The sequence below is a fragment of the Aspergillus eucalypticola genome (genome assembly GCF_003184535.1).
Source record: "Aspergillus eucalypticola CBS 122712 chromosome Unknown BO83scaffold_14, whole genome shotgun sequence".
NCBI lineage: Eukaryota > Fungi > Ascomycota > Eurotiomycetes > Eurotiales > Aspergillaceae > Aspergillus > Aspergillus eucalypticola.
The window spans coordinates 720,581-738,644 of record NW_020290288.1 but is presented as its reverse complement, the minus strand read 5'-3'; the positions used below and the strand labels follow the sequence as shown (position 1 = coordinate 738,644).

Here is an 18,064-nt window from a genome sequence, read left to right as displayed (position 1 = left end):
CTCGATTCTCTCTCCCTTCCCCCAGCTTTTCCCCTCCACGTCCTTATCCAATTGACCGTTTTTGGTCTCTTTTTCTTTCTTCTCGTCCCTTACCTTGCTTCTATCTCCCTTTTTCCTCCGCTACTCCTTCCCCCGTTCCTTACTCTTTCACCACCACTCGCCGGGTGTCACCCCCACCTCCCGCCACCATGGACGGAATCAAGAATGCATTTGCCAGAGCCAAGCAGGAGAAGCGCGCCGCTTTGGTCGCCTACTTCACTGCAGGATATCCCACTGTTGAGGAGACCGTAGATGTTCTGATGGGCTTGGAAAATGGTGGTGCTGGTATGTTGTTGACCCCGCCTTTTGCAACATCTCAAATATGGAGGGGAACTAATCGATTTCGGTGATCTGCAACAGACATTATCGAAATGGGTGTCCCTTTCACCGACCCTATCGCAGATGGACCTACTATTCAGAAGGCCAACACCCAGGCTTTGGCAAATGGTGTGACAATCCCCCTTGTCCTGGACCAGGTCCGCACCGCCAGAAGCCGCGGTCTGAGAGCACCCGTTCTTCTGATGGGCTACTACAACCCTCTGATGCAGTATGGTGAGGAGCTCATGCTCCAACACTGCAAGGACGCCGGTGTCAATGGTTTCATCATGGTCGATCTGCCCCCGGAGGAGGCTGTTCGCTTCAGAGATCTTTGCGCCAGCGCCGGGTACGTTTCGACTGCATCGTGTGCGCAAATTTGGGTAGCTGGTCTAACTTTTTCTGCAGTCTCTCTTACGTCCCCCTCATTGCCCCCGCCACCTCCGAGTCCCGTATGAAGCTTCTCTGCAAGATCGCCGATTCCTTTATCTACGTCGTTTCCAGAATGGGTGTCACCGGTGCTACCGGAAAGCTCAGCTCGAACTTGCCCGATCTCTTGTCTCGCGTTCACACCTGGTCCGGAAACGTGCCTACGGCGCTGGGATTCGGTGTTAGCACCCGCGAGCACTTCCTGTCCGTGCAAAACATCTCCGAGGGTGTCGTTATTGGTAGCCAGATCATCACCGTCTTGGGTGACGCCCCTGCCGGTCAGGCGGCTAAGCATGCCCAGGACTACCTCTCCAGCGTGACCGGTCGTCGCCTTGAGAGAGATGCTCAGGGCAAGGTGACTGGCTCCGTCAACGTGCTTGACCCCGTCCTGAAGGAGGCTCCCCCTGCCCTCTCTCAGCCCACCGATGTCATTACCAACGACGACACCCCGGCTGGTCCGGGCCTGGTCGACCAGATTGAAGCTCTGAACGGCTCTGGTGACCCTGCTCTCATTCCCTCCCGTTTCGGTGAGTTCGGTGGCCAGTACGTGCCCGAGTCCCTCATGGACTGCTTGGCCGAACTCGAGCGTGGCTTCGATCAGGCGCGCAACGACCCTAAGTTCTGGGAGGAATACCGCTCCTACTACCCCTACATGGGCCGCCCTAGCAGCCTCCATCTCGCTGACCGCTTGACGGAGCATGTCGGTGGTGCCAACATCTGGTTGAAGCGTGAGGATCTTAACCACACCGGAAGTCACAAGATCAACAATGCTCTCGGTCAGATCCTGCTTGCCCGCCGCCTGGGTAAGAAGAGAATTATTGCCGAGACTGGTGCTGGCCAGCACGGTGTCGCCACGGCCACCGTCTGTGCCAAGTTCGGCATGGAGTGTGTCGTGTACATGGGTGCCGAGGATGTCCGTCGTCAGGCCCTCAACGTCTTCCGTATGAGACTATTGGGTGCTTCCGTCGTTGCCGTCGACGCCGGCAGCCGCACTCTTCGTGATGCTGTCAACGAGGCTCTCCGCGCCTGGGTTGTCCACCTCGACACCACCCACTACATCATCGGTTCCGCCATCGGCCCTCACCCCTTCCCGACCATCGTGCGTACCTTCCAGTCTGTCATCGGTGACGAAACCAAGGAACAGATGAAGGCACTCATCGGCAAGCTGCCCGATGCTGTCGTTGCCTGCGTTGGTGGTGGCAGTAACGCCGTGGGTATGTTCTACCCCTTCTCGAACGACCCCAGCGTCAAGCTCCTGGGTGTCGAAGCCGGTGGTGACGGTGTTGACACCGACCGCCACTCCGCCACCCTCTCCGGCGGCAGCAAGGGTGTCTTCCACGGTGTCCGCACCTACGTCCTTCAGGACAAGCACGGTCAGATCTCCGAAACCCACTCCATCTCCGCCGGTCTTGACTACCCCGGTGTCGGCCCCGAGCTCTCCAACTGGAAGGACAGCGACCGCGCCAAGTTCATTGCCGCCACCGACGCCGAAGCCCTTACTGGCTTCCGTGCCCTTGCTCAAACCGAGGGTATCATCCCCGCTCTGGAGTCCTCCCACGCCGTCTTCGGCGCCATGGAGCTCGCCAAATCCATGAAGACGGGCGATATCGTCCTCAACCTCAGTGGAAGAGGTGACAAGGATGTCCAGAGCGTGGCTGATGAGCTGCCTCGTCTGGGTCCTAAGATCGGCTGGGACCTGCGCTTCTAAATCACCACCCTTCCTTCCTCCTCATCCTTTGTCCTCCATCATACCTCTTGACATCTACTACCCCCTTCTACTTTCCTCCTTTTCATTTAATTTTCTGTAGATTTTCCCGTTTAGACACTACACAACTCCCTTGCATTTCCCTCCTTAACGATATCAGAGCGATGATGGAATCCTGCACTCCAAAAAAGTGACAAGCCAAAACAAAAGAAAAGAAGGAAAGAGGAAAAGTCTTCTCGGTCTCAAGTTTCATCATTTTTGTCGTCGCATCTATGAACAACTACCCACTTTCACTTGTGGGTCGGGTTGAGATCTTTCGGTTTTGATTGTATTCGGTTTGTCTTTTTTGGCTTGGTCTAGAGAGAGAGAGAGAGAGAGAGAGAGAGAGTTTTAGTACATATACCAGTATCGAATGCCATTGTGGTTCTTTAATTCAAGTATGGGGTCAAGTTAGATCGTTACTAATCGTACTGAACTCGTTATTAACGAACGAACGGTAAGTTGTTGAAAAGCTATAGATGGATAGATAGTATAGATAAGGTATCAATGCTGTCTGTGTGTGCATGCATGTGTGCATAGTTATCTTCATCGTGTCGTGTCATGTCATGTCATGTCATGTCAAAAAAGGGCAGGCAAACTCCGCGAAGTCAAGTCAAGTCATTACTACATACATCTCATCAATCGCCAATCTCCCGAATATAAATTTGTATGCTTCGCTCCCATCTCGTCCATCAGCCACTCCCTCCGCCTAATCGACTGCGTACCCACCCCGTAAACCCTCCGGACCCTTCTCCTCGACTACTCCGGCGTTGTTGCTGTTGTTCTGGGCCCTCTGAGCCCGACCATGGTGATGACCATGAGGAGAATGACTGCGAACTCCAACCCGATGGTGATGCAGCGTCTCGCGCTGCTGATGGCTGGGTCCGTTCGCGCTCCGGACTGTCGGGGATAACTACTGGGTTGCCGCTTGTGCCCTCTGCTGCCGGTCTGTTTCCGGGAGGACTGCTGGCGCCTTCAGTTCTGCATGCCGTTAGAAAGGGTCTGCGTGATGAAGCAACATAGGGAAGGGATCTTACTGGGGCGCATCAATGCTTCGTCGACAGTGCGGACACGTGTTGTGCTGGTTCAGCCACAGCTCGATGCAGCTGTAGTGAAACCAGTGGCTGCAAGGTAGCACCGTGACCTCGGTCCCTAGCTCCACCGTGTCCATGCAAATCGAGCATTCCGCTCGACCTTCACTCCCCAGCATCTCCTCATCGACCTTCTTCTTCGGCAGCGATTGGATTGCACTGGGCGGGGCTGGTGGTGGCGCTCCGCGGTTGGCGTTCTGTTCCATCAGCTGAGAGATCACGCGGTCCAGCTCCTCCTGCGAGTATACTGCGTCCCCATGACGATCAAAGTTTAGCAGCGTGGACAGCATGGCGAGGGGATTCGGCCCGGTCATCACCCGGACGCCGCCAGTGCCACCTGCCTGGGTGTTTGTGCCGAAATCCGAGCGGAACAGCTCCAAGATACTGATGATCATTAGCCCTGCAACGTGCAGCAACGTTCATCGGCAGCACCTACTCGCCCAGAGTCCGTAGAGGATTATTCACCGGTTGCGGACCATCCGCATCTCGCGGGTGCAGACCGCCGTCCTGCGTGCCGGTCCGGCCCTCCGCCTCGATGTCAAACGCAAAAGATCCCAGTGTCCTCCCGCGGTCGCGATTTGTGCCTGAAGCTTGAGCTTGGCCACCTGGGCGATTTTGCTGCCGGTAGGTGCTTGCGAGACCATGGAAGATGCTATCTAGACCCTGCACCATTGGCATTAGTGGGTCGGGGTTTGCCTGTCGCTGTTGGGTCGGAGGTGACCCCCCTCGGAGGCCATGGGTATAGGTTGTGGTGGAGAAGGTGAAACGGCCGTCTGGAGACCGATATGTGCGATGGGTAAATCCATTCCCATGTCCGGGACCCCATCCTTGATCGAGATCATCATCTTCCTCCTGGTGAGCCCAGGGGTTGTGGTCTGCCCATGGATTCGGGGAGCGGGCGTTGGCCGCGGCGGGGGGCGAGGGGGTCGGTGAAATGAGGGCGGGGGCTCGGCGTCGGGATCTGGCGGGATTTCGATCTGGGATGGTCAGATAGGGTTGAATGGAAGTGATAGCGGAAGAGATCGTACAATTTCAGTAAAGTCTGACTCGCACTGCGGACAGATCATGCCCTGAGCTTCGCGCTGCCAGACGTTGCCACAAGCATGGCAGAACATGCGGTCCCCCACGTCGGCCATGGCGATCCGAAATCCAACGGCGAAACGAGGCGTGGATGAGAGGGGGACAATAGAAAGGTGGGGTGGAAGGTTGTCACCGTAGACACTAGTCAGATGGTGGTGCAGGAGACGAATATCTGACGAATCAATCAGGCAGAAGGGATGTTGCGGTGATGGTGGTTGATAGTTCGAGAGCAGCGGCAGCAGCAGCAGCGCAATGCAGCGTCATTCATGGCTCGTTGGGCACGCATTCGTTTATCCGCAAGGGCCACGGGCGTGACGGGGACAAAGATTTAGAGCATGGGAATCACCCGACGGGTTGATATGTTAGATAACAGAAAGATACCGACATCAGATGACAGCAGGAGAAAGAATGGAGAGAAGATGGAGGAAAGAAAGAGAAAAGCAGGAAAGAAGCAGCGACTCGGGATGACGTTAGCCACCTGTGGCGCAGCTGAAGATAAAGCAGCAGTAGTAGTAGTGATAGTGATAGCATCCATTAACATTAATCACGCATCCAATCTTGCTGTCAGAACGCCCCAATGCAAGAATAAAAACACCCGAACAGCCTTATTTACACTCATGCACCCAGAACAATCAATTCACAGTCTCTGCCATCCCTCAGCGTCTCTTTGCCCCCCGCATCACCAATCCACCCACTACGCCGGCCGCCAGCGCCAGCCCACCCACGATGGCAATACCCATCAGGCCCTCCTTGGACACTTTTTCATCGATGAGCTGGCCTAGACTAGCGGCCTGCAGGTTCCCGGGTTCCTTATCACGCAGTAGATCGTTGTACCGGCGGGCTTCGCCGTAGTTACCGAGCTTGTAGTTGCCCAGCGCGAGGTAGTACAGGCATTCGCGACGTCGTTCAGGCGCAGCGCGGAAGATCTCCGACAACAGGCGGACACCTTCTTGTTGTTCGACCCGAGCGTTGGATTTAATCAGACCCTAAACATGCCGTCAGCCAAATGGACTTGTATCGGGATATCTACCGGTCCCTACCCAGGCGTAATTGAACTTGGTCTGAATTCCCACGTAGTCACCTTCCTTCTCATACTGGGCGCGGAGCACCTGAAGTTCCGCTGGCTTTAGCGGACTGTGCACCGGTTAGCTTCGTGCTGGTTCTGGAGTATTGGTAGAGTATTCGATGGGGGAAAAGCGCTGACCTCTCAGCATCGGCGGCATCTGCATGCAGGCAGTTAGCGGAGGGGGAGGGACCAGCACCAACGGGGAGAGAAACACTCACAAGGAAGATTAGAGCCCATTCTGAAGGAATTATCGATGTATCTGGTGGGAGAACGAAGACCTTTGGCCGGCAGCGACAAGAGAAGATTCGAAATCATGGCCGGGGCTGCCTGGCGTCACGCGCTGTGGCGGTGCGTGCGGCGGTGGCGGTTGCTCCAACAACAAACATCTCTCCACTTCCGGAGTGTATTTGCTGCCATTGCTATCAGAACTACGAGGTTGATATCTAACATTACAACGTATATAGCCCTGAATCTACCGTTATCATGCTCCTCGACGAGAATCCCGCTGGTGTAAGTCCCTTTCACCCCCTTAATTATGCTTATTGCTGACTCTTCAGCTCATCAACCACACCATCGGCAACTTCAACATCCACCCCGATAAACAAGCCGTCACCCGCATCAATGACTCGCTCGCCGCGCTACAGCAATCGCGTGAGTTGCGCACGCGCGAAGCCGAATCGGCCCTGCGCAAGCTCTCCCGGCACCTGTCCGCCCTGACGGCCCAACATGAGGAGGCCGTGACGGCGCATGACTCCGGCAAGCACGCCGCGGAGATGGTCGAGCTGGACACGAAGAAATTCCGTATCGCCAAGTCAGCTACCGAGCTGGAGATTGAGAGTGAGCGGCTAGAGGGCGAGCTGGAGATGTTGAAGGAGCGCCTGGCCGATCTGGAAGCGCAGGGGTTGGAAGGTGACGAACCGACGCGCCGGGAGCGTGAGATGGATGATGCGACGCTGTGAGTACCTTCCCACCTGTCTCATACGGAGTATACGGCGACTAACTATTTTATAGGCTGCGATTAAAAATCTACCGGTCCTTAGGAGTGGACATTGAGGCCGACGACGCGGGCAACTTCACCAAGGCGGTGATCCGCAATAGTCGCAAGGGCGATGTGCATGTGGTGAACATTGACCCGAAGTTCTCACGGTTCTTCTACTCGAACTACTTTTGGTCGACGATGCAGGGATAGATGTGCTTGGTGAGATGGACAGTTTGGACGGCGTTTACGGATATACCCTGGCTTGATATGACAATATTATAACTACTATTACATTCTATACATTAAACTATGCTCTATACTCATGTAGTAGACTGACATCTCCTCAACTCCTCTCTCACAGCCTCCCTCTCCTCCTCACTCAACCCACTCACCCTCCCATCTCTAGCATACAACAACGGCTTCTCAAACGGAAACAACCGTTCCACAACCCCCAGCACCTCCTCCCACCTCTCTTCCCCAACACCCCACAACTCAAACCACCTCCTCTGCATAACCTCCATCCTCTCCACCACCGCATCCACCCCCGGAACATCCTCCCCATCCCACGTCACCCTCGCCTCCGCATCCTGCTCACCAGCATCAGCACGATAAACAACCCCAACCCCCAACCCATCCCCGACAACCCCCTCGACCCTCTCATTCCAAAGTACCTGCCTAACCCTCCCCTCCAAGCCAACAAGACACCAAACCAACGGAAACCGACTCCTAGTCAGCGCTTCCCGTACGCCCCTCGTCGCCTCCCTCGGACTAACCAGCATCCCGATGACGCCTGTCCCGCGCCACCCCACCGGCGCCGACGCGAACGTGCCCTCGAGTTCACGAACAATGTTAGGCCCGAGCTTCGCCTTCAGCGCTTTGCATTGTACGAGCACCCGCGGCGGGTGTTCGTGTGCGGGGAGGTGCCAGGTTCCGACGAGGTCTGTGCCGGCGTCGGAGCGGCCGCCGGTGCGGTGGAGGAGGAGCGCGGAGGAGCGGAGGGTGGATTGGATGGTGTATTCGTAGTGGGTGCCGATGTAGGTTGTGCTTGTGGGAGGGAGGGAGGTGCGTGAGGCGTGGGCGAGGAAGGAGGGGAGTGTGGTATGGGATGATGAGGATGGGGGATTGGGGGGGGGGAGTTTGTAGAGACGGCGGGTTAGGGGGGATAGTGTTGTCATTATTTCGTTTCTTATAATAAGAGGCTGTAGATGTGCATTGAATGTGTATCTATACTGTGGTTAAAAATGAGTGTTAGTATTTACCGAAATATATGGCGGAGTAAATTGAATTAGACGTACTTGGAGAGGAGAAGAGTAGAAGTTGGAGAAATACTTTAAATTTTGGGGTTTATCGGGCGGAATTCAAACTTATCGGGGAGCGGAGATCAGCTTAAGCTCTCTCTCTCTCTCTCATTTCACATCTTCACTCTCCACTCCACCATCACCTATTGTCGTTACTAGTTCTACAGTTCTCACAACTACACTACTCTACTCTTCACTACACTACACTACACTACACTACACTACACTACACCCACAACAAACCAAAAAGAAATAGACCAGGGGAAAAAAAAGAAAACACAATGGCAGACATCCTCACCCAACTCCAAACCTGCCTGGACCAGGTACACCCACCCCATTCCTCACCACCACCACCCACACCCCAACTAACCCAACCCAACTTAACACAGCTCGCAACCCAATTCTACGCAACCCTCTGCTACCTCACAACCTACCACGACAACATCCCCGCGACGCCGCCCCAACATCCATAACACCGAGCGCCGCACCCCTCCTCGCAAAAATCCCCAAGAACGCATCAACACCCCCGGTGCCCGCGTCCGCGCCCCAAGCAGCACAATCCCAATCGCAAGCGTCGCCGCCACCACCACCACCTGACAGCACAAACCCGCAGGGCCAGGGACAGAATGCAGACCAACAACAGCAACAAAACGCAGATGGTACGGCAGAAGGGTTACCTGCGCCGGATAGCCCCGCTACGTTCGCTGCGCGGCAGAGGGAGTTGGCGCGGGATCTGGTGATTAAGGAGCAGCAGATCGAGTACTTGATTAGTGTGTTGCCCGGGATTGATAGTAGTGAGGCGGAGCAGGAGAGAAGGATCCGGGAGCTGGAGGGGGAGTTGAGGGTTGTGGAGGGGGTGAGGGAGGAGAGGAGGAGGGAGTTGGGGTGTTGAGGAGGAGGTTGGAGGGGGTTTTGGGGGTGGTGGAGAGGGGGATTTATTCTAGGGGTTAGATTTATATGATATATACTACTAGTTACTGATGTCTTGTTTTGTTGGGCTGGATATGATGGAGTATGGAGTTGACTTGCGTCTTCTAATTAGCTTAGCTTAGCTTAGCTTTCTTTGTCTTTCTTTCTTCCTTTCCTTTCCTTTCCTCCGTTCTCCTCTATCGTGTATCACGGAATTAATCACATGGCAAAAAGGGGATAGATCAATGAGACCAAATGAATGATGGGTGGAAAAGAAATCCAGATGCATGTGAAATGAGGGTGAAAATTCCAGGAATGCAGTAAATCAACCAAACGCCTCTCGGGTATCAAACCAGTATTATCAGTATGAGCGCAGCATCTCCTTTTAGTGAATATGGTGCTTCACTAGGGAATAAAGGAATCATCGGTATATCACCATCACTTGAATAAACTCCGGTATTCGCGCATGCGATGCTCCTGCACCTCCTTCTTGTCCAGCTTCCCCCTGTTCAAGCTCAGATCCGCCAGTTGCTGCTTCTTCTTGGCTAGCTCGAAGATCTTCTCCTCGATACTGCTCTTCATCAAGAACTGTACTGTCGTCACTTCGCGCGTCTGCCCGATGCGATGTACGCGGTCCACGGCCTGCGCCACTGCCGCCGGATTGTACTGCGGCTCCATTATATACACCTTGGACGCCGCTGTCAAGTTCAGACCCACGCCGCCGGCTCCGATCGTCGCCAGGAGCACCGTGATGTCCGGGTTACTGTGAAACTCCTCCAGCGCCTTGCTTCGCGCTGCCAGACTCATCGTCCCATCGAGCCGTGTGAACCCGTTGATGTCGTTGTCGCGCAGCGCAATCTCGATTAAGTCCAGGTGCGACGTCCACGCCGAGAACACCACGCTTTTGATCGGCCGTTCCCCAGGCCCCTGGCTCTTACTCTCCTCGGCTGTTTCCAGGAGCTGCGCCACCAGCGCCTTGGTCTTCGTGTGTGGTCCCTCGTACTCCCCTAGAGTCTTGCCGTGTCGTCGGCTCTGTTTGGCTTGCGCCTGATCCACCATGTAGTCCTGCAGTCCACCTACCGTGATCGTGGAATACGAGGCTGGCATCCAGCCATCACACACCTGACATTTGATATCGTGCGCCGAGCCTACCGGACGGTCGAAAGCGTGTTTCCACCCCGAGAAACAGTCTGGACACAGGACATCGAAGCACGGCAGCAGAATCGCCATGGCTGTTTGCCTGTCGGGTGGGCCATTATCGGAGCTTGGCTCCTCCAAGCGCTTCCCGCATACAGCGCATGTGTCTGCGGAAGTCTCCTGCATGAGTGTAAACATTTCGTAAGCCTTTTTGTCGGTGGCTCCAGCAGCGTCGCCTGCGCCTTCTTCGAGATCGATGGCGTCGTGCACGCTCATGCCCTTGATGCGCTTGCGGTCGTCTGGCTCGAGCAGTTCTTTGCCGTGCGCGCTGATCTGTCGGAGGATCATCATCGCCTTGAGGATGTGGTGGTACATGCGACCTTTCATCTTGGACTGCTCTTCACCGGCAATCACCCGCATCATGACGTTGGACTCCTTGCGGAAGAACTCGTGCAGCTGTTGTTCCTTCTCCGTAAAGTTGAGCACAATAATCTTATCGTGCCGTGCCGGAAGATCAATCTTGTCCTTTACCCGGCGGAGCGTGAACGAATCTACCAGCACCCGCAAGCTGGCCAGCACTGATGCATCGCCCGTTTTGAACCGACTGAGGATGTGTATTCCGAACCGCCCTCGGTCGTCATAAGGGAAGAGCCCCAGGAACTTGGTGACCGAGAGGAGATCTTCGAGGCGATTCTGGATGGGCGTTCCGGTCACGGACCATCGCCGCTGGGAATTGAGCTTAAAGATGGCCTGAGTCTGCGCTGCACTCTGTTCGCGGATCGTGTGCGCTTCATCCAACACAATGCGGAACATGTTCATCTTGGTCAAAGGGCTGACGCCCCGCTTTGCTCCTCGTCCAGACAGCTCACTAAGGACGATGCTGTACGTGGTGATCACAAGGTCATATTTGGACAATTCTTCCACGTCATTGGTCCGGGTCGGTCCATGAAAAACATAGGACGAAAGCGCATTTTCCTTCAGATGCTCCTTGATCTGATTGGACCAGTTGTTGACAGCGCTGAGAGGTGCCACCAGCAGCGTCGTCTTGGTATTGCGGATGCCCGGCAAGCTGCGGACAAGCTCGGGATCTGGGATCAGATCCGCCCACTGGTTGGCCTCCTCCAGGGAAGACAGAACTAGGGAGAGAATGCTCAGGGTCTTACCCAGCCCCATCATGTCCGCCAGCAGTCCTCCCAGACTCTGTGGAGGCTCTTCATCTAGCACCATCCCGCTGATGATTTCACGGTACCGCCTCTTGCCATTCTGGCGATAAACCACCCGCCAGAGCGAGTTATTGTCCGCCTCCTTGGGCCCAAACCTGCGTGGCTTTTCCTTCTCTGTCATGAACCAAAGTGCCTGCTTCTGATGCCGAAGCAACGGCTTGTTCAAAGAAGACGGAGTGTCCATTTCGGGCAAATTGTCGGCGCTCTGCAGCTGATCGAACATTTTCATCACGGCGTCGTTTACTTCTTCGGCTGTTCGCACTTCATAGTTGACTCCCACCCGGCCCCTCGCAGCTGCCGCAGGCAGCATCGCCGCTTGAGCCCGTCGCCTCTCTGCATGTGGATTGTGCACAGGAACGCCCTGTTCTACCGAAAATGGCGTCCCCAGCCAGACATTATGCTGACCCAGATGTTTCCCCACAAGCTCCGCATCCTTCCTCAGACCATACAGATTGACGGAGGCTCGGTATGCATATGAGCAAGGCGCCCAGGGCCACTCGTCGTCCTTTCTCCTCCGGACGTCCAAACGGGCGGTGATATTTACCTTCAGAGCCGGCGAATCGAGGAGCGGAACGACGACCGACGCTGTTTTCGCATCAACCGTCCCGAATATCTTTCCGTTGGGGTCTGACACTTCGATCCGGTTGTTCTGGCCCGGTTGTCGATGCACGCCTAGCTTCATGGAAGGCCAGTCATGCGTGGAGTCGCCAAAGATAGTCTGTGACGAAGGCTTAGGAACCAACTGCGCCTGAATCATAGCATTCTCAATCTTCCCATAGCAGACCCGCTGAAGACTGAGGTCATTTGAGCCGGTGACCTGCACATCGTCGTCATCAGTCGCTGGGCCTGACGCATCTAATATAGAGTCAGCATATTATTTCAACCCACATATCCATCATCATACCAGTAGTCAAGTCAACGATATCAGGCAGCACGGCCGGGGAATTCGAATTTGAACGACCATCCTTCATCCAATTGCCCAAGCCCGTATTTCCCACGCCTGTGAACTTGTGGTTCACAGACCCTGGCCCATTCTCTTCTACTTTGACCCTCTTATATAGCTGGCTCGAACGCCCCTCCACCCCGTACATATTCTCAATTAAATTCCCGTGGCGCGTTTCATCCATCTGTTCCGAAGACCGTTTCCCGTCCGTCCGCTCTTCGAACTGAGCACTAGCAAACTCCACATCCAGCGAGGGTTCCAAACTCGCCTCCTGCTGCTGCGGCGACGAACTCCCCGTATCGCGGGTACTCGGCGACCTCGTAGATAGTGACTGCGATCTGGACTTTGACCTGGGGCTCGCCCGTTGCGACGGCTGACGGCGCCGGGGACTTAGAAGCCGCTGCGCTGCGGAGGCGGTTCCCGCGGGCGGCGCAACGACAGTGCGCTGAGGCGAGGACGACGGATCCTGTTGGGCGCTTGTTCCTACTAGAAGAGAAAGTGAGTTTTCGTTGGTGTCTAAGTCGATGGGGTCATCTGGAGGGGAGGGGCAACGCAGCGAGGCAGGCAAGGAGTATTGACGGTTGTGGTGATGGTCCTCTTGGTGATGGTCACTGGGTCCATCGCTCCAGCGATCCGATGGGGTACGAGTGGGATCCGGGGAGTTACCATTGTTTTTCTGCTGCTGCTGTTGAAGCTGTTTCTTGTAGGCCCGCGGGTCCAGGAGCATGGCGGCGTGGGAAGCCATGATTCGATACTGGATGCAGGTGCCCGAGACACGCGTGCGACGTAGAGTGTTAGGCCCAGTGACTGATCACGGATCGGATGAGACGATGGCGGGGAGACTGGGAGGGACATCTAGATCGGTCCGAAAGAAAGTCGGGATTGCCTACTGCAGGTGGAGGGAAAAGGCTGGGCTGAGCATCCAACAGAGAGAGAGAGAGTTACTCGGAGGGCGGCAGTCCGGTTAGTAGTTGGTGGTAGTGGTGGTGGTAGCCTTGGTGGTGGCGGCGTAGGGATGAGCGTCAAGTGAGAGAGTGTGTGAGGGGGAGCTCAGATCTCTTCCATCTTACGGCCAAGATGAAATGATCGGCCGGGCAAGAGGAAGCGCCGAAAGAAGAAAGCCAGTTATGACGGTAGAGTGAGTGATGATAGAGGAAAGGAGAGAGAAGAGTAACTAGATGATTAGCAGGAAGTATCAATCTAGTTGCTTTGACCGTGACGAGGAACCACCGATACATGATAAGATTGCGGGTCTTCCTCGGTCGGCGCTGTTTCAGTGCCCACTTTTCACCTGCTGATATCCGTCTGATATCAATATCTAGGTTTCTATATAACTACTAGTATGATAAGAGGTCTGACTTCCCCAAAGATTAAAGCACTCTTACATCATCGCTGACTTTGTATTAGAATTCTAATTGTACTTCAAAAACTATATACTGGTGTATTATGTATAAGGTAGACAGACAAGGAGGCAACCGCCCAAATATCCCTCGCGAAGATCAACTTCCATTTCTATGACTAAACCATCAAGATTTTTCCAACAAGGACCAGACCCTGCAAAAGAACTCCTCATGCCAGGTTATCATGATACACGCTAAATAAAAGAAGAGAGGAAGAATGTGAAGAAGAATGGAAAGATGAGATGGGATCTGCGCCGATAGAGAGCAGATCCTGACTGATCGCAAGCAAACAACCGGGTTAACACCAGGTAAACACCGGGTTCTTGCTCTTAACTGCTTCTAGTCGCTCGACAATCACCTTGCGCTGGTTGCCTTCCATTCCCTCTGCGGCGGCATATCCCAGGTCGCCTTCCAGGTCGTCGCTACTCCAGATCAAATGCGCCTGCCCGCGCGCACTGGACACCGAGCTGTGCTTCTGGTGCCGGTGGCCCGGGCGGGGAGGGAGTGTGGCCCAGCTTCGGTCCAGGCCTCGTCCCTGGCTCAGCTCGTCAATGCTGTCGCGCCCAAATCGGTAGTCGCCCGTCGTAGCAGGGCTGCCGGATTGGGCCCGGGCATGTCCCGAGCTGGACCCGCGCCCGCGGGAGAGCTCGAATCGGTTCGGATTAGGTAGCTCATTTGGAGGAGAACTCAACCCCAGCAGGTCGACGTCAGGGCCAGTACCAAAGGACATGGCGGCGCCAATGTCCATCTCCTCGTTGTCGGGATCGTAGCTGGCGTGTTTATCGTAATGTTCATAGCTCTTCACCTTCCGTTTCTGCGCATCAGTGGACGGCCCGCGGAGGGGGATCGCGACTGGAACATCCACTAAGTCATCCCAGACGCACACACGCGTCCGCCGTGTCAACTCCAGCGGACCATGATCGGGGTGCTTCAGCGTTTCCACTACGTTCCAGGCTTGTCCCTTCATGACTGCAATCTGTCGAGCAAACATGCTCTCTTTGAAATCGGAATCCTGCGAAAATACCCGCCGGAGGGCCATTTGAGTCCCGCTCCACCAGGCCGTCGAGGTAAGAAGGGGCAGAAAATGGTCGCGAGTTTTCTGCGAGAACGGCTGGCCGATCAAAGAAACAGGCAGGAACAGCCAGCCGAACGGGAAGCTTCGCCACTATGACAGGTTAGCAAGGTTTGTGACATCGCGTTGATTTCAAGACGGTGGACTTACGGCATCAGGATGCTTCCACGGCCAAGACAAGCTGTTGTCAATGGCTCCGATCTGAACGGTCACCTGGGGGTCGGTTGCGTTCAATGGGGTCCCAGTACGACTAACGGCTACCATTGCTTCACGTCGCCGATAAGGATGCTGAGCTGCACTCGTCCCGTTGGAGTTGACAGAAACGGGACGAGCAGGCGGCATGTCTTCATCATCCTCTTCTGTTTGAACTCCATTGGGCTTGGGCGGGTCAGCGACAATGGAAACCTCTTCAGTCTTCCAATCGATCTTGATCATCCAGTTATCCAATCCACGATCTGTGTTCCGCATGATATAGTCGAGAATCACAAGTTTCTCCAGTTCTTCCCGGAACGATTGCTTCAAGCCTTCCGTCCAGTAGAACCGCCGTTCTCGGCTTTCCTCGCGGGGGGATGGCGTGCGCGCCTGACCGTCTTCATATTCTTCTTCGTCCTCGTCATCGGAATGGACGCCGGAGGGGCGGCAAGCTTCACTCCACGGCCGCTTCTTGCGCTTCGGGGCATCCTCCGCTCGGAAACCAGTGTTAGTCTGATCTGGCCAAGGGTGGTCTCGCAGGAAGAGGTTCGCATCCTTGTAGCCCTTCAAAAAGACCTGGAAACTGCCTGCTTTTGGAGGAAGCGGCCTCTTGCCCATCCAAGCCTTCCTGCGGTCCCAGAAATCGTAGAAGAAGGATTTCGAAGACAGCCAAACAATGTCGGTGTAGGGGACGAGGTTCGTGTGAAGACGCGAGTCGAGAACGTACGCCGCAGCTTCCGAGACATACGACAGGTTAGGAATCAGGCATGCCCGGCCAAAGAAGCAGGGGAACAAGTTTCGGTGGATCCATTTGGTCCACTTCGGGTTGCGGGATGCATATGGTTCCTCATCCTTGGGCTTGAATACTCCCACAACTTTACCCTCGGCATTGCGTGCAAAGTAACTACCAGAACTTCCCTGAGAGATCATCCTCGGATGGACACCCATCTCAATGGCTATCCGGACACTCTCCACAATTTCCTCGAACTCGTCCCGGGCTCTGCGCGCAGCCCCCTCGATCTCATCCGACTCAAGGGCTTCCGCAGAGATGGGCCGAACTCCGTCGGGAGCCTGGAAGACAGAGTGATAGATCTCGAGCTTCTCCTCCTCGAAGGTCTTGCCCTTAACACGGTTGATCTTAAACTTGGAGGCGATCTCCTCCGCCCATCGTTCGAGGCGGGCATTGATGGCCTTGATGTCGACCCCAGAATTCCTCCGTCCTCGGCGATAGTGGCCACTCAGCCGTCGACGGTGTTCGGGGGGTGTGGACAGGCCGGCGGCCTGCATCTGGGCTCGGGAGGAGATGGGAGCATATCGGGGGGCGGATTGGGAAATCGTGCTGGGGGCGTGTAGGTCGTCATCGTCGGAATAATCGTACAAGTCATTGGCTCTATCTTCCTCCTCTTGAGCCAAGCGGGCGTACCCCGAGGTCGCTGGCCGATTACTTTTGGGCATAGTGAATGGAAGCGGGATAGTTTATGAAATAATGGGACAAGTCGAGTGGGAGGCAACCACTTTGGGACCATATGAAGGCGACAGGGCAAGGGAAAGAATTAAGGTAGGAGGTGGATAATGAACGGCGAGAAGGGGAAGGATGATTGATGAACAAACTCAAGCCATTACTGGATTAGAGACGAGTAAAGACAAAGTAGAAGCGATAGTCCCCGACCACGGAGAGGTAGGGAGAGCGACCGAGAGAGGGAGGGAGGGAGGGAGAGAGCAGATTCCAAGAATCCAGAGCCGTAGAGAGAGTTCGAGGCAGCGCCGCTGTCATCTTGAAGAAGTGGCCGCTCGCCGCAATTACCACTCATACCGTCACCGTACCACCAATTACGGCGGCTTAGTCAAGCACATGGCAGTCAGGGTCCAAGTCAGCCACACCCCGGATACCATACCATACCGCACCGCCACCTCTTGGTCGTATCGTGCCGCTGGGATCCACTCGAGCTTCACGGAAGCCCCTGAATTATCGATGGCTCGCAACGCGATGCTTTTCCCCGGAGAAGGAATAGACGTTTTCTGGGGAAGGGGAGAGATACCAAGAAGGTTGCTGCTCAATTAGAGCTGTCAATTCACCTCTGATCCAAAGAGCCAGTGGGTTGAACGAGAAAGCACAACAAACTACTACTTCACTCCGCAGTCTCTGTTTCTACAAATAGTAACAGCCATGCTCTGTTCAATTGAGCCAGATAAATCGGGGTCTTCTGTGATACTTGCCGTCCAGTTCATCGACAACAGCTACTGCCATTGACCCCGTGCAGACACTGGCAGCCGTTTTCCAGCACTTCCACTCCACGCGATATGCGCGCCGTGGCTTCATCCCTCCAACGAGATTATGCTACGATCTAAGACATGGACCGATAGAGTGAAACGAGGTGCAGTAGCATGATGTATGAAGAATTGCTACAATGGAGAACATCAACAGTCGAATGGTTGCGCACCAATCAGCAATACCATGACTGATTCCGATCACAGCAAGCATGAGTCCTGGTCAGCCACTCTGCCGGTCAACTATAGTCTGCTATTGACGCTCAGCTCCACCTCAGCCTCCACTCCACTATAGAAAAGTCGTGAAGGATGATGGTCTCTGACCGTTGAAGGACCGGCTTGAAAGACAAAAGAACACAGGGGCGTTCACAGTAAATACTAGGCTGGTGAGAAAGGGGCATGCAGGGGCGCGACAACAACATTGCGAAGATTCATTCCGGGCCCGTCCCGCGCATACTATTAGATAGGCGCATAAACCTTGGAGAGCAGAAGCATAGCATAGCAACAGCCCGGGACTGACTGGGGAGGAGGTGATAAGGAGGAATTCCTACGGGTGACGGATCCCTATCCAAGATTTAATCCGAGTATCCAAGACTCGGCTGGGCCCAGCCAAGCGGCGGTTCCGCAGAGCCATTTCGATAAATAATCGATAGCCTCCGACGCGCGATAGCAGCCCCGATAATCAACCCTCGATCTTCCTTCTCCCTCCCGACCATCCTGTTCCCCTCCAGATTTGTCTCGAATCCCCTTCCCCAAACCCTATCATCTTCTTTCGCATGATTCCTTTCCGGTCAATCCGCTTGAATTCTTCTGTTGTTCACCTTCTTGTCGCTCCTTTCAGTAATCGCTCCTGGGGTCGACTTGCAGCAACTTGTCCCC

General features: G+C 54.9%; 6 protein-coding genes across 6 annotated transcripts; 2 read left to right on the top strand and 4 right to left on the bottom strand.

Moving 5' to 3' along the window:
* Positions 1-2,923, top strand: trpB (tryptophan synthase TRP5). Its single transcript, XM_025534078.1, has 3 exons — positions 1-324; positions 400-703; positions 763-2,923. The coding sequence occupies exons 1-3, from the start codon at positions 189-191 to the stop codon at positions 2,489-2,491; spliced, it is 2,169 nt and encodes a 722-aa protein (XP_025387672.1). The 5' UTR covers positions 1-188; the 3' UTR covers positions 2,492-2,923.
* Positions 2,924-3,219: 296 nt separating this feature from the next.
* On the bottom strand, positions 3,220-4,754 carry BO83DRAFT_399421 (putative RING finger domain protein; the record flags this gene model as incomplete). The annotated part of the gene is made up of 4 exons (XM_025533317.1): positions 3,220-3,508; positions 3,565-4,002; positions 4,055-4,579; positions 4,666-4,754. The coding sequence occupies 4 exons, from the start codon at positions 4,752-4,754 to the stop codon at positions 3,220-3,222; spliced, it is 1,341 nt and encodes a 446-aa protein (XP_025387671.1).
* Positions 4,755-5,354: 600 nt separating this feature from the next.
* On the bottom strand, positions 5,355-6,001 carry BO83DRAFT_427718 (mitochondrial fission 1 protein; the record flags this gene model as incomplete). Its single annotated transcript, XM_025535362.1, has 4 exons — positions 5,355-5,684; positions 5,739-5,832; positions 5,903-5,921; positions 5,983-6,001. 4 exons carry the CDS (start codon positions 5,999-6,001, stop codon positions 5,355-5,357), a joined length of 462 nt encoding a protein of 153 aa, XP_025387670.1.
* Positions 6,002-6,162: 161 nt separating this feature from the next.
* On the top strand, positions 6,163-7,047 carry BO83DRAFT_339399 (kinetochore Spc24 family protein). Its single transcript, XM_025528543.1, has 3 exons — positions 6,163-6,274; positions 6,322-6,719; positions 6,776-7,047. The coding sequence occupies exons 1-3, from the start codon at positions 6,248-6,250 to the stop codon at positions 6,951-6,953; spliced, it is 603 nt and encodes a 200-aa protein (XP_025387669.1). The 5' UTR covers positions 6,163-6,247; the 3' UTR covers positions 6,954-7,047.
* Positions 6,894-8,025, bottom strand: BO83DRAFT_48023 (uncharacterized protein). The gene has a single exon (XM_025537386.1). It carries the CDS (start codon positions 7,916-7,918, stop codon positions 7,064-7,066), a length of 855 nt encoding a protein of 284 aa, XP_025387668.1. The 5' UTR covers positions 7,919-8,025; the 3' UTR covers positions 6,894-7,063.
* A 1,363-nt stretch (positions 8,026-9,388) lies between these two features.
* BO83DRAFT_314260 (uncharacterized protein) lies at positions 9,389-16,372 on the bottom strand (the record flags this gene model as incomplete). Its single annotated transcript, XM_025527577.1, has 4 exons — positions 9,389-12,165; positions 12,215-12,947; positions 13,970-14,818; positions 14,876-16,372. The coding sequence occupies 4 exons, from the start codon at positions 16,370-16,372 to the stop codon at positions 9,389-9,391; spliced, it is 5,856 nt and encodes a 1,951-aa protein (XP_025387667.1).
* Between the last annotated feature and the right edge of the window lie 1,692 nt (positions 16,373-18,064).

What these genes read in the sequence shown, in the direction of transcription:
- trpB (XM_025534078.1), top strand. Translation starts at nt 189, where the DNA reads ATGGACGGAATCAAGAATGCATTTGCCAGAGCCAAGCAGGAGAAGCGC. An exon ending in CTTGGAAAATGGTGGTGCTG is followed by an intron (nt 325 to 399) that starts GTATGTTGTTGA and finishes GATCTGCAACAG; the next exon opens with ACATTATCGAAATGGGTGTC. An exon ending in GATCTTTGCGCCAGCGCCGG is followed by an intron (nt 704 to 762) that starts GTACGTTTCGAC and finishes CTTTTTCTGCAG; the next exon opens with TCTCTCTTACGTCCCCCTCA.
- BO83DRAFT_339399 (XM_025528543.1), top strand. Translation starts at nt 6,248, where the DNA reads ATGCTCCTCGACGAGAATCCCGCTGGT. An exon ending in TCGACGAGAATCCCGCTGGT is followed by an intron (nt 6,275 to 6,321) that starts GTAAGTCCCTTT and finishes CTGACTCTTCAG; the next exon opens with CTCATCAACCACACCATCGG. An exon ending in GAGATGGATGATGCGACGCT is followed by an intron (nt 6,720 to 6,775) that starts GTGAGTACCTTC and finishes ACTATTTTATAG; the next exon opens with GCTGCGATTAAAAATCTACC.
- BO83DRAFT_48023 (XM_025537386.1), bottom strand. Translation starts at nt 7,918, where the DNA reads ATGACAACACTATCCCCCCTAACCCGCCGTCTCTACAAACTCCCCCCC.